Below are 14,885 nucleotides of genomic sequence, written 5' to 3' on the forward strand. Positions count from 1 at the left end.
TATATCATTAATACTTGAAAGCTAGTTCAAATTAGTTTCTCCCTTCCTTTTTTTTTTTTTTTTTTTTGACCTATTTTGTGCTTCAGTTTTCATCCTTGGAATATGTGACTTAAACCAGATACTAATTTTAAATAGAAGGAGAAAAAAACTGTTTTCACTTCAGGTTTCTCATGAGAGATGAGAACAACTAGTTCCTTCAATTTTGCTTTTAGCAATTTGGCCCTTGAAAAGGTCACTATAGATTTGCTTTAGAGATTCCTTTTAAAAACAAATTTTGGGGTCTCTTGCAAACTTCTCCTCATCACAAGCTGCAAAATACATACTGAGTAAGAAAAGGTTAGTTGTCGGACAGATACCAACAGCACCACACTTAAGATTAGATTGTAAATGCATTACCAGCAGCTCACCTATTTATTTATGAATATTTCCAGCACAAAATATCTTTCCTTTCTGTACTTTGACTTAGATAATTCTCTGCTTATAATACTAGCTGGTTTTGGTTTCTCTGTGGTGATCTATGGTGTGACTCTCATCTCCTGTAGAGATAGCTCCTTATATACACTCTGTCACTTGAGGGCCACTGCTGGCATTCCAGTGAGTGAGCTAAGCTCTAGAAGCCAGACAAGTAGAATTTTATATTTTTCTCACCGTAGAAGATACAGTACAAGTTTGTATATAGAAGAAGTTTATTATTTTCTCAAGTTTTGACCTAAGTATGAGAATTTGGAATCCAAAGTAGGCTACTCAGTTATTGAAGAGCGGATTTTTTTTCCAGTCTCTGCAGTATCTAAAACCTTGTTTCTCTTTCATTTTTCCCTTAACATATTAGAAATGTTTTGTTATATTCTTAGAAACCAGACTTCCACAGGCAGTTTTATCAACTCAGATTACCACCCATGGGAAGGGTGGATTCAGCTTCTTGAACATGAGTATTCAGGACCTGGACACTGTTAAGACTCCCATCTTGACCAGGCATGGTGGCTCATACCTGTAATCTCAGCACTTTAGGAGGCCAAGGTGGGTGGATTAGTTGAGGTCAAGAGTTCAAGACCAGCCTGACCAACATGGTGAAACCCCATCTCTACTAAAAATACAAAAAATTAGCTGGGCATGGTGGTGCGCACTTGTAATTCCAGCTGCTTGGGAGGCTGAGGCATGAGAATCGCTTGAACCCAGGCGGCGGAGGTTGCATTGAACTGAGATTGCGCCATCGCACTCCAGCCTGGGTGACGAGTGAGACTCTTGTCTCAAAAAAAAAAAAAAGAAACTTTATTCAGTAGAGAGTACAAAGGTGAAAAAATGAGGACTTCTGAGCAATGGCTGAGACAAGAAGTGAGAGTTTGCCAGAGGATCCCAGATTTGAAGGGAAGGTAAAATGTCATATACTGCTATAGAAGGTGCTAGCAAATGAGTTCATGGCTTTAAAGTTCTTAGAACTGTGCCCGGTATCTTATAAGTACTCTTTATTACCCATTTTTACTTCTTAAATATTCAGCTGTTAACCTTTATTTTTTAATTTACCTTTGCGGTTCAGGGGGTACATGTGTAGGTTTATTATATAGGTAAACTGAGTCACAGATTACCTGGTGTACAGATAATTTCATCACCCAGGTAATAGGCATAGTAACCATTAGGTAGTTTTTTGATCCTCTCCTTCCTCCCACCCTGTACTCTCAGATAGGTCCTGATATCCGTTGTTGCCTTCTTTGTGTCTGTGTGTACTCAATGTTTAGCTCCCACTTATAAGTGAGAACATGTGGTATTATGTTATGGCCTCCAGCTCCATCTGTGTTGCTCCAAAGGACATAGTCTGGTTCTTTTTTATGGCTGTGAGGTATTCCATGGCATACATGTACCACGTTTTCTTTATCCAGTCTACCAGTGATGGGCATTTAGGCTGATGCCATGACTTTGCGATTGTGAATAGTGCTGCGATGAACATACGTGTACATGTGTCTTTATGGTAGAATGATTTATATTCCTTTGGGTATATACTCAGTAAGGGGGTCCTGGGTCAAGTGATACTTCTGTTTTCACTTCTTTGAGAAATTGCCATACTGCTTTCCACAATGACTAAACTAATTTACATTCCCACCAGCAGCATATAAGTGTTCCCTTTTCTCTGCAGCCTCACCAGCATCTATTGTTATTTGACTATATGTAATTTTTTTTTTTTTTTTTGGAGACGGAGTCTCGCTCTGTTGCCCAGACTGGAGTGGTGTGATCTTGACTCACTGCAACCTCTGCCTCCCGGGTTCCAAAGATTCTTGTGTCTCAGCCTCTCTAGTAGTTGGGACTACAGGGGTGTGCCACCACACCTGGCTAATTTTCTGTATTTTTGTAGAGATGATGTGTTACCATGTTGCCCAGGCTGGTCTTGAACTCCTGAGCTCAGGCAATCCACCCTCAGCCTCCCAAAGTGCTAGGCTTACAGGCGTGAGCCACCATGCTTGGCCTGACTTTTTAATAATAGTCATTCAGCTGTTAATCTTTAGAGCCAGTGTTTCTAAACCGTTAAGCCATCAGTATCACTTGGAATCTTGTTAGATAACGCAAATTAAAGCCCCACTCCAAACTTGCTCAATCTGAAATTCTTGTGTGACTAGAACTCAGAAACCTGTGTTTTAACAAACCTTCCAGGGATTCTGATGTATACTGTATCTTGAGAACCACTGCTTTAGAGGTTCTACCCAATATAAAAACTAAAACAGTGTTACCAGTTAAAACCTCCCTAGAGCACACAGCATTTCTATGAAACAGAGAAAATTAAATCAGCAGATAAGTATTTTTTGTGCAGAAATGTAAACTCCATTAGAATTGGCATTACATTGTTTACATCTTCCAAATATAATAGGTTCTTGAGAAATATTTGGCGATAATATTAGATAAGACAAACAATTTTTAGAGAACTGAGCTGACATTGTTTCTTTAAAAAAGCCTTTTATTCATTCAACAGTCATTTATTGTCTACTGTGTGTCAGGCACAGCTACTGTTACAGAACTTGTAGTAGTGTAGGAAAATCAAACTGTAAGCAAGTAAGTTACAATACAATGTTTTAAGTACTATAATTGAAATATGAGCCATGTGCTCTGAATGTTCAGGACAGGAAATATCTAACAGCCTCAAGTCAGAATGTTATGTTTGAGTTGGGTCTCAAAGAATGAGTAGGGAGAGACTTGGGGCAAGGGCGTTTCATATAGTTTGTTGACATTGCTACCATAAAAGGTACTTTCAATTTTTGTGTCAATGAATATCCACTAGGAAGATCATTTTCATCAAAAAATGTCAAGTCCATTTTTTATATTATTACAACTTTTGTTAGTCTTTTTTTCTGTACTGTGAACTAGATTGATTAACTGGAAAGCAGCTCACACACCCAGGGAATCAGTCACTTGCATCACAGAAAAAAATATCCACTTGTTTTATAAATGCCTGGTTCCTAATTACACTGTCAATATTTCAAAAAATGAATGTATTTCAGAGGTTCCCAAACTTCCCTTAACAGTTCTGTAATTTTTTTCATGGTGCCTCTAGGCCAAGAGAAATACCATACAGACTTGTTTATTAACTAATTTGGTACAAACAACTTAGTAAAGATTTATGTCCCAACAACTTATTTGCCTTTAAAAAATAAGATATAAATTGAAAGGAAAAATATTTTTATTTAATTCTTAAATAACCATTTACATACTTACGGTGTGTTTGTGCCGGTTAGGATTATACAACTTCTCAAACTGTGGAATCAGACTGAACACCACCACCTTCTTTTCTAGTTCCATACTGACTTTTGCATAGTGCTTGGGTTTTTTCACAGTAACCACTGAAAACTCAGCTTCACAAGGATATGCTGTTAAAAAGAATGTATGTTCTAATGTTGAAGTTACAAATTATCTGAAGTTGGTAGCTCACTCAGTGTCAAACACACATTGAGTCTCACTGTGTTTCCCTCAAATAGAAAACCCTGGCACCCCTGGATTTTGCTGGGATGCCCCAAGACAAAATTTGGAAATAGTGGGCTTGTTAGATTTAATTCATAGATTTAGGGATTCAGTTATACAACTCAACTGACTTTCTCCAGGTCATAAAGTTGAGTCAGTAGCATAGCTTTCAGCCTTTCATTTACTTTGGCCACATTTGCATAAATGATTGCTGTTTTATACCCTGAAAGTTCCAGCTTTTTTCACTGTCCCAGATGGCAGGTATTTTCATTTTCTTTATTCACTCTGTATCTGCTTCTAGAACTACCTCAGGCTGTACCATCTTTTACTCTTACTGTAGGCCTTCTGCTAACCTGATGGGACCTGGCCTTCATTTGCTTCTCAGTGACCTGTGTTTGTACACTAAGCTGCCCAGAGAATAGTCTTTGGGGAAGTTTTAACTTTTAAGTGATTATGTAATTACTGTTTTCTAGAAGCTACAGTTTGATCCATATGCCAGAAATGTGACGGAGGTAGATAAAGTATGGTTATATACATACTTGTTTAGATAAGGATGCAAATACGGTTCACACAGTAGCACATACTTTGAAATTAACCTGCTTCTCGCCTCTTTGCATATACTCCAAATTAATTCATTATCTTTAATAATTATGATGTAATAATGTAAAAAGTCATGGGAAGAGAGATTTTGCCTAATGTCCCCTCCACACTAACATAGTGATTCATTTGGGTCTCTAGTCCTTTACCTTATGCACAATAAAAGTTAGTATTTTCAGGATGCAAGGATTATTCAGATGGTTGACGTTCTTAACAAAGTTCCCTATAAAGAATTTGTTTCCAGGAAACACAGTGACTCTGCTAACAACAACTGTTAATACGTATCAGAGCAGAGTGCACCATTTCCTGTTTTTCTTTGTGGAGGTCCGACTCCGGAATTCCCCTTGTTTGCCCATGACTATTCTTTTTTTTTCTTTTGAAATGGAGTCTCACTCTGTCACCCAGGCTGGAGTGCAGTGGTGTGATCTCGGCTCACTGCAACCTCCCCCTCCCACCCCCCAGCCCCGGGTTCAAGCAATTCTCCTCCCTCAGCCTCTCGAGTAGCTGGGATAACAGGTGCCTGCCACCATGCCCAGCTAATTTTTTTTCTTAAAATATTTATTTAATTTTCCATAGTTATTGGGGTACAGGTGGTATTTGGTTACATGAGTAAGTTCTTTAGTGGTGATTTGTGGATTTTGGGGTACTCATCACCCGAGCAATGTACACTGCACTGTATTTGTAGTCTTTTATCCCTTGACCCCCTCCCACTCTTCCAGAGCCCCAAGTCCCCAAAGTTCATTTTATCATTCTTATAGCCTGGCTAATTTTTGTATTTTTAGCAGAGACAGGGTTTCACCATGTTGGCCAGGCTGGTCTTGAACTCCTGACCTCAAGTGATCCACCAGCCTCGGCCTCCCAAAGTGCTGGGATTGTAGGCATGAGTCACCATGCCTGGCCACCCGTGACTATTAATACAGTAGTCCAAATAAGTGTGCCATTCCTTAAATGTCCACATTGTGCCTGAAAATACTGCATTTTTATATTTTAGAATATTTAATTATATTTAAATCCAGGTTTTTGATAGAGTGTTGTAGGAAAGAGTGTCAAGATCACCTCCACCTGTGTCTGGATCCACCTTTACTGCCTTCTCAGGAACCTTGTAATGTTGACAATCCATTTTCTTTTTCCTTCTTTTTGTTTACCTCTTTTACTGGATCTTTCCCATTAGAAATTGAGCATAATGCAATTATCTGCCATCTTACAGGGGAAAAATTCAATCTGTCCTCATCTCCTTTTCTCCTTGCAGCCACTGACCTATCTTCTTCCTGTCCAGAAGGCCGGACTTTTCTCCAGCGTTGTCTCTGTTCTCTTTCGCCATTTTCCACTTCTTAGACCCACCTCAGTCCCCTCCAGTGTGTCTTCTCCTCCTTTTACTCCACTGACATAGCACTCACTAAGGTGCCCATCGACGTGATACTGCTGAATCCAGTGCATGTATTTCTGTCTTTAATTGACCTCTCATCACCTTTCAGCTCTGTTGCCTGCTCCCTCTTGACACTTGTACACACTGCTGATTTTCCTACTGACTTTCAGCCTGTTTCTTTTTGGCCTTCTTTGATGGCTTCTTCTTTACCCAACCACAGAAATTTAGTTTGTCTAGGAAATCTCATTAACACGGCTTTGTTAATGCTGGTGAGTCTCAGTCTTTTATCTCCAGTTTGGATTCTTTCCGAACCCAGTGAATTGCATACTCTGCGGAAGTATGAAGTCTGTGCATATTTCTTAACTCCTCCCTTGCTCAGTTACCAAATCCAGCCTGCAACCAAATGCCTTTTTTGTTTTTTTTGAGAGAAATCTCGCTCTCGTCCCCCAGGCTTGAGTGCAATGGCTCGATCTCAGCCCACTGCAACCTCCGCCTCCCTGGTTCAAACGATTCTCCGGCCTCTGCCTCCCAAGTAGCTGGGATTAAGGCGCCTGCCACCACGCCTGACTAATTTTTGTATTTTTTAGTAGAGACAGGGTTTCACTGTGTTGGCCAGGCTGTTCTCGAGCTTTTGACCTCAGGTGATCAGCCCACCTCAGCCTCCCAAAGTGCTGGGATTACAGGTGTGAGCCACCACGCCTGGCCCAAATGCTGTTGATTTTATCCACTGACCACTTTCTTCAATCTATCCGCTTCTTTCCATCTGTGTTATTAGTTGAATCCACATAATCCCTTTTCACCAGCATTAATAACTTATTTTGACCTCTTCTAACGTGTTTTCCACCTATAGCTATTGTGGAATAGTCTTCTAAAACTATTTGATCATGTTGTTCCTCTGCTTTAAAAGACTTTCAATTATTTCCCATTGTTCTTGGGAGGATCACACACTTCAGTCCTTTACAAACCCTATGTGATCTGGTTCTTCCTTATCTTACTATTTTCATCTTAGGTCTTTATCTTTACTGTGCTCGCACAACACAGTTCTCCTTTCAGTTTCTGGACAGCTGAGTTCCCTCAGCCTTGGGGAGCAAAGGACTGAAAGCTTCTTTCATATCTCACAAACAGTGTTATATTAGATGCCATGAAGAATCCTTCCAGTACTAAGGTTTGACTCCCAGCTCGGTATAGTTCAAGTTGAAAAATACTCACTATTTTCACATTCATATATATTATCTAATAACACAGTATGACAGAAGTAAGCTGAAGTCTTCTCATCCTTTGCTTTTCAGCGTGAGAGTAGCTTCTTGGGAACTAGTTTTGTTACCAGCTTTTGAATATTGTCAGTAATCATGTTTGCCGAATTATTGTTTGTGAGTATGTTAATACCCTTCTTTCACAAGCATATCTGTTCATTCTTTTTGGGTGAGATGGGTGGTGGCCTGAGCACACTGTGGTTTCTGTTCTCCCCCAACACAATCCTGTGATAATAAATCATTTAATATGGAGGTATAGACCAAGTGGAGCCTTTTGGCAAGTTCTAAACACACCCTTCTGGAGGAAATGATGCAGAATAAGAACTGTTAGTTGTTGTTTCTGCATGTTCACAGGACAAGGGATGATCAAGACTCCTCCTAGTGGTCTGGAAGTAGGTCTGATTCTCTGGTACCACCTCCTCCTTTGCTTGAGAGAGCCAAGTGGCTCTCTCTGTATATCAGAAGCAGTTATCTTGACATGTTGACTGCGTAACGCCTTGGGAAGAGTCTGGTGTCCTGCAGAGGCTACTGTCCTGACAAGAACCTAGAAGCTTCCCTCTCTACCTGTCAGTTAGGGGGCTCACTGGGGAAGAAATCACAATAATTTGTCCTGCCCACGTGCTGAGAAAATTCGTATCCTGTGATGGTAAAGATTACATTTCTGGACCTGCCCAAACAGCTTCCTAATAAGGAAAATTTAGTGGAAATGTAATAATATATTATTAAGAAGAGAAAGGCACAAAACTGTTAGCATTTTTTCCTTACTTTATTCCTAAAAAAGATAAGCTAGCATTGTTTAAGGGTAATTTATAGAATTATGCTTTATCAATCATTCCAAACAAAAATAGTATGAAGAGAAGTACATTGAGTGGGGTGGTTGGAAGTAGACAAACTGAGTCTGTGGGGAACAGAGGAAAAGACGAGTGCACTGCTGGCATGCAGCACTCCAGATCAAAGGATGGTTGTGGGTGGCAAGTCTGCCATTAGGGGCAGGGAGTCTTTGTATGAGACACCTCTAAGATCATCGGAGGGAGCAATATGCGAGAAAAGGATAACAGGAAACCAGTGTGTTGTGCTAAGAAATAGAAAAATTAAAACACATAGACAAAAGCCTCTTTTGACTTTATGATACCATTTTAACCTGAAAGTTTCATATGATTCTATGGAACAAGGCCCCAATAGACAGTTTCTTACCAACTTCCAAAAAAGGGCTCGAAGTAAAACTAAACTTGTTCAAATAAAGCAATGAGAGTACTTTGTTCCCTAGTGTTATAGACTTATAATTTGTATAATTGTTTTTAGGGAAAAGAGTGAAAAACTATAATACAGCTTTTTCAGAGATTAAAAAATATTGCAATGACATGTCATAATGAAGAGCTTCTGAAAAATAACCATAATGGAAAAAAATTATGTGGCTACTACTGAAAAAATCTAGAGCTGGGGTCAGCAGACTACTACTTTTACAGGCCAAATCTAGCCTGTCACCTGTTTTTGTAAATAAATTTTTACCAAAACACAGCTACACTCATTTAATTTCATGTGCTCTGCAGCTGTTTTCATACTACAATAGCAGAGTTGAGTCAGAGCTACAGTGGAGACTGTGTGTTGGCCTGCAAAGTTATAATATTTACTGTCTAGCGTGGACCTCTGAAGAGGATAAAGTGGAGTTATTTTCCAATGCAGTGAAATTATAAAGATAAATAAATGATGGAAATCTAAGAAACTTGGAAGATTATCGACACACACATGTTCAAATGTCCACGTAGCGGGAACTCCAAAAATAGCAAAATGAACCCATGGAGCAATTACCAAGGAACTAATAGAATAAAACTTTTCTAAGATACAGAAAACCTGTGTTTATATAACCATGTGCCATGCAAAATTACTGGAAGGAAAATCCAACAAACTTGGAGATGGTCTAATGTCATTGCTGAATTCTAAGGATGAAGAACATAAATATTTCAAAGGAAAAGCGTCAGGGTTTGTTTTTTGTTTGTTTCTATCTATGACAATATAAATGAGAGGACAGTAAAACAATGTATATTGACTTCTAAAATATATGCATGGGCTCGCCACTTCTGTGGTTTTATAGAAAGTCATGTTCTCATCCTGAGGAGCTGTCATATGGGACTGTCTTGATAACATTTTAAGGTTTATCAGGATCATGCCAGCATTTCAATAGATAAGGACATAAAAGTGTTATGTTCAAAGGCAGCGAATCCAACAAGTTTATAACTCAGCTTGGTTTTGAGGGAAGCTGCAATTTCAGAAGTTTACTATTGACAGTAAACTGGGATAAGCAGAGCCCCATAGTAGGACACTAACCCAACGTGGCCAGTGATCTCTCCCAATAAGATGATCATATCTAAGGGGTCATGGAAAACAGGACAGATCTAAGATAATCTTCAAAGCTGGAAAACTCTTAATCAGTGAAACACAGCAGTATGGTAAGGAAATAATCTCTAAGGGGTAGATGAGCATATTGGTCAGAACAGGAATACCAGCTGGTGGCTAAAGTTACTGGAAAATGGGGCTTAGCACCCCATGAGAAGTGGTTGTCAAAAACTAGGAAGAGTCAGCCAGGCGTAGTGGTGCATGCCTGTAATCCTGGCTACTTGGAAGCTGAGGTGTGAGGATTGCTTGAGCCCAGTTAAAGACCAGCCTGGGTAACATAGCAAGACTCCATCTCAAAAAAAAAAAAAAAATGTAGGAAGAGTCAGTAAGACCCAGCCTAGTTAGTCAACAGGTTTAGTTCCCAGCTAGAACAGACCAGAGAAGAGTGAATGGACTAGGACCAAATCTGTCACCCTCTTACCCTCCAACCCCCACCCCCACCAGCTAAAATGACAGATTCATTTTAGCATAGAAAGGTAATTGGGTATAATCTGAATAATAACCATCAAAATATAATACATCTGTTAATGGTGAAAGCCAGAAAGTAATGTTTAAAATCAGACATTGTATTCAAACCGCACTGTGTTCTTTGCCAACAATAATAGTGACTGAGGGTAATTTTACATTTGTCTCATTATTTAAAAAGAATAAAACTTAAGCGGTTATTATACAAATATGTGGATGTCCAAAGCTAGACCAAATAATCTATTAAGTTCTAAATAATAACCTGTTATTTTGCTTTACTAATCATTTTTGTGCATATATTTCTCTTGGGGATTTCATCATAAGAAGTAATTGTGGCAGTCTAAGAGCTAGGCATTTTTGTGTTCTTGGCAAATTTATTAAACAGTCATAGTGTAAAAATCCATCAGGATAAGTTGTTCATAAGATCACTTTCTCAACACATTGTTCCCCCATATTTTAGAAAAGGCGACGACGGATTGACAGAAGTATGATTGGAGAGCCCACAAACTTTGTGCACACGGCTCATGTTGGATCAGGAGACCTGTTCAGTGGAATGAATTCAGTAAGTATGTTGGTGGGACATGCAGGTAGGGCATTGGGGCATAGTCGTGTGAAACCTGTGTGATAGGCACAAATATTTTTAATAGCATTATGCTAAATGAATTTGTATACAGTGAATGTAAATACATAATATGAGCATAGAAGAGAGAGAAGCAAACTAATGATGAAAAATTAATCTCTTCGAATTTGCTGGGTTATGTATTTGTTTCTGTTTCTTGTACGCAATTCTTCATAGCTGCCTTTGTCCCGAATAAATACTTTGAAACTTGAAAGGATTTGGTTCAGAGTAGAGGTTAATATCCTATTGATTCTCTTGCTCCCACCAAAGAGACTTGGATATCAGCCTTTTAAATAATAATCTTTTTTCGTTCTTTTAAGTTCAGTTAGTTGCCTTTTGCACACATTTTTATTGCTTTACTTTATAAACCAGTGGTCTCCAACATTTTTTGCACCAGGGACCGGTTTCATGGAAGACAGTTTTTCCATGGGGGAAATGGTTTTGGGGTGAAACTATTCCACTTCAGTTCATCAGGCATTAGATTCTCATAAGGAGTCCGCAACCTAGATCCTCACATGTGCAGTTCACGACAGGGTTCGTGCTCCTATGAGAATCTCGTGCCATCACGGATGTGACAGGAGGCGGAGCTCAGGCAGTGATGCGCACTTGCAGCTGCTCACCTCCTGTTGTGCAGCCCGGTTCCTAACAGGCCACTTCCGGTTTTGGGCCCCCTGTTACAAACTATTCATCTTTACCTGATAATATTAGAATGTTGGTGATTTATTTACTCTTAAGTTCTCATGCAGTAAGCATAGGATTAGAATTTTCACATATCCCTTTAGGTCAAGGCAGTAAAAATTTGTCACATTTGCCAGCAGGATGTGAAGAATCAGAAATAAGATTTATTCGCTGTCTTTTAATAGATGTTTCAGTGAGTTTCAGAATAGGCTTTAGATCTACTCAGCTGATCTTTTAGTCTTTAATTTTTGTTGAAGAGAAAACCAGAATGCATTATAATAGAAGCAGCACCAAATGCAGGTTCTTGTCAGAGTTGTTCCTCACATTTGCCTTAAAGCAAGCCACTAAGGATCAACAGACTGACTCTTTTCTCCATTCCTAAACAAGTATCTAAATGATCCCTAAAGTGTTCAGAACCAGAAAGTCAATAAGGGTTTTATAAACAAAATTATGATCCACTGTATACCAACTTACTAGACAGCACTAACAAAAGACTTAACGGGGACTTTAAAAATAGGTAGATGGGTATCCTGGATACAGCAACGACGTTTGTCATTGCAGTTACTAGGTAAGCAAAGGAGTGACATTTGAACCTTCCTGGAAAGGAAACAGCTTGTTTGTTTTAAATCTGTAGGAAAAGTACTTTGTTTCACTTGACTGCTTTGTGGAAATGCAAGAGATATCATGTTGCTGTCAAAATAGTCAGTAGCTTTGTTTCCTGCATCGACATAGTGTAGAAAGACTAACTGGGGCCCTATTACTTTTATTAATATGGTTACTATAATAAAGAGAATGGGTAGTTTCAAATTTATTATATATAATGAATTTTAATTTCTCTCTCATCAACAGATGTTGTCTCTGCCACCTCAGATTTTTTAAAAATCCAACTATAAGGCCAGACATGGTGGCTCCCTCCTATAATCCCAGTACTTTGGGAGGCTGAGGCAGGTGGATCACCTGAGCTCAGGAGTTCAAGACCAGCCTGAGCAACGTAGTGAAACCCTGTCTCTACCAAAAATACACACAAAAAAATAGCTGAGTGAAGTAATATGCACCTGTGATTCCAGCTGTTTGGGAGGCTGAGGGGGGAGGATTGCTTGAACCTGGGAGCGGGAGGTTGCAGTGAGCTGAAATCATGCCTCTGAACTCCAGCCTGGGTGACTGAGACCCCATCTCAAAGAAATAAATCCAACTGTATAGGAGGAATTAAATTTTAGTTTGTAGCATTTAAAATCTTATGTACATTTCCGAATTTCCTTTAAGATTCCTCCCTGAATGAAAAACCTATCATTGGCATATTATCTTTTTTGCTTCTCATAGTTTAGGTAGAACTTTAGGACTGTACTTTGCAGGGCTTGCACACCGGCCTCTTAATCTTAGATGCAGGATCGAGATGGGACTTTAGCTGTGGTGGAGTTTCTACCTTGTTGTCTCCAGGCAGCCTTCTCTGCTACTGAAGTGGACTTTTTATGAAGTATTTCAGCTCTTTAGAGCTAAATGTGTTTCCCAAATGTGTTCTGTAGTTAATTCATATTTGAGTTTGCTATCTCTAAAGCAATATTCAGCATCCATCCCACCGTCACAGAGCACTGTGTTCTTGCTGCTCGGAACAGTGTTGTTCAGTTAGTAACTTTTTTTTGAGATGTAGTCTTGCTGTGTCACCCAGGCTGGAGTGCAGTGGCACAAACTCAGCTCACTGCAACCTCTGCCTCCTAGGTTCAAGCAATTCTCCTGTCTTAGCCTCCCGAGTAGCTGGCATTACAGGCATGCACCACCATGCCTGGCTAATTTTTTGTATTTTGAGTAGAGTGGGGTTTCACCATGTTGGCCAGGCTGGTCTCAAACTCCTGACCTCCAGTGATCCACCCACCTCGGCCTCCCAAAGTGTTGGGATTATAGGTGTGAGCCACCGCGCCTGGCCAAGTAACTTTTCTTGAAAGTATCATGGATAGTTCTGATTTGATGAGCCTGACTCTGTTAGAAAAATTATGTTATCCTATGCAGTGCAATAATAAATAAGAAAAAACCATAAATAGACATGCTGCTTATTCAAAGAAAAGAACTGAGCAGCTAGTATTAGGAACGTGGCTTGACGCATATGCAACAGACTTGCCTGAACTATATTATTGAATGGTTAGATGACTTGTAATTTCTTTTTTCCTCTAAATATATTCTTATTCTACCTTTACTTAGTGTCAAAGACTTTCTTTTCTACTACCTTTTTTCCAGAAAAGATTTCTGTTACCTGTTTATTAATATCCTCTGTTAAAATATTGTATATTCACAGTCACAATAATACATTCAATCTCAGCACTGAAAGATTACTTATTAAAGTTACTTAATAAAGGTTACTTAAGATAAACCTAACCTTTTAAATTGAAGAATTGACTTTTGGAGAAAAAATTGCTTTTTTTCTTTCTTAGAATCTGCATGGCATTATTGAATGCATAGTGTAAAAACAGATTTTTTGTTTGGTTGGTTTGGGTTTTTTTTTTTTTTTTTTAAATGCAAAGGCTCTTTCTGTTGCCCAGGCTGGAGTGCTCACTGCAGCTTTGACCTCCTAGGCTCAATCGATCCTCCTGCCTCAGCCTCCCCCAGTAGCTGGGACTACAGGCCTGCACCACCATGCCCAGCTAGTTTTTGTATTTTTTTTTGTTTGTTTTTTTCCTTTTTTCTTTTTTTTTGAGACGGAGTCTTGCTCTGTCACCCAGGCTGGAGTGCAGTGGCCAGATCTCAGCTCACTGCAAGCTCCGCCTCCCAGGTTCACGCCATTCTCCTGCCTCAGCCTCCCGAGTAGCTGGGACTACAGGTGCCCGCCACCACGCCCGGCTAAATTTTTGTATTTTTTTTAGTAGAGATGGGGTTTCACCATGTTGGCCAGGATGGTTTTGTATTTTTTTTGTAGAGACGGGGTTTCACTATGTTGTCCAGGCTGGCCTCAAACTTGTGGGCTCAAGTTATCTGCCTACTTCAAACTCCCAAAGTGTTGGGATTACAGCTGTGGGCCACTGCACCTGGTCATAAAGATGTTTTTTAAGACAGACCTAAAATATCTATAAAAGCTAACATGCCATGTTAGGTGGAAAATTATTTGGTATCAGGTTTGTGCCACATAACTTAATGTTAGTTACCATAAAGGGGCAGATGATGAATTTGAACTAGTGTCATATGACAGGCCCTAGCCTCTTCACACTGCATTAACTGAGAAAGTTTATGTTTAAAAAACAAACAAAAATAAATACAGATTTCTTCTTACACTCTTACCTGAAGTAGTCATTTTATTAATGTGACTATTACAGCAATACCTTATAATGTGATGTCATACAAATAAGATGTTCCATGTAAGTAAATTTCCAGGTCAGTAAAAATGTCCCCATTTAAGAGCCAAACACATATTCTCATTTAGACTCTTTTGATCTAAATAAGCTATGCATTTTCTGTTTTGCCATTATCTTCTATTATAGTATATATTGAAACCTGACTGACTCCAAAAATGAGTTAGACAAGTCTTTCTTTAAATATTGACTCAGAATCACCAGTGGAAAGCACCTCACCCTTCATGCCTTATATTACA

The 14,885-nt window shown here is 39.2% G+C and overlaps 1 protein-coding gene across 28 annotated transcripts in view; it reads left to right on the forward strand.

Annotated features, from left to right (window-relative positions):
- CDC42SE2 (CDC42 small effector 2) overlaps positions 1-14,885 on the forward strand; it is a 129,267-nt gene that overhangs the window by 109,492 nt on the left and 4,890 nt on the right. For all 28 annotated transcript variants that reach the window (XM_078004136.1, XM_078004147.1, XM_078004142.1 and 25 more), the window contains 1 exon segment: positions 10,475-10,576. In XM_078004136.1, coding sequence (XP_077860262.1) covers positions 10,475-10,576 — 102 coding nt within the window.

The sequence above is a fragment of the Macaca mulatta genome, chromosome 6 (genome assembly GCF_049350105.2).
Source record: "Macaca mulatta isolate MMU2019108-1 chromosome 6, T2T-MMU8v2.0, whole genome shotgun sequence".
In the NCBI taxonomy this organism is placed as follows: Eukaryota; Metazoa; Chordata; class Mammalia; order Primates; family Cercopithecidae; genus Macaca; species Macaca mulatta.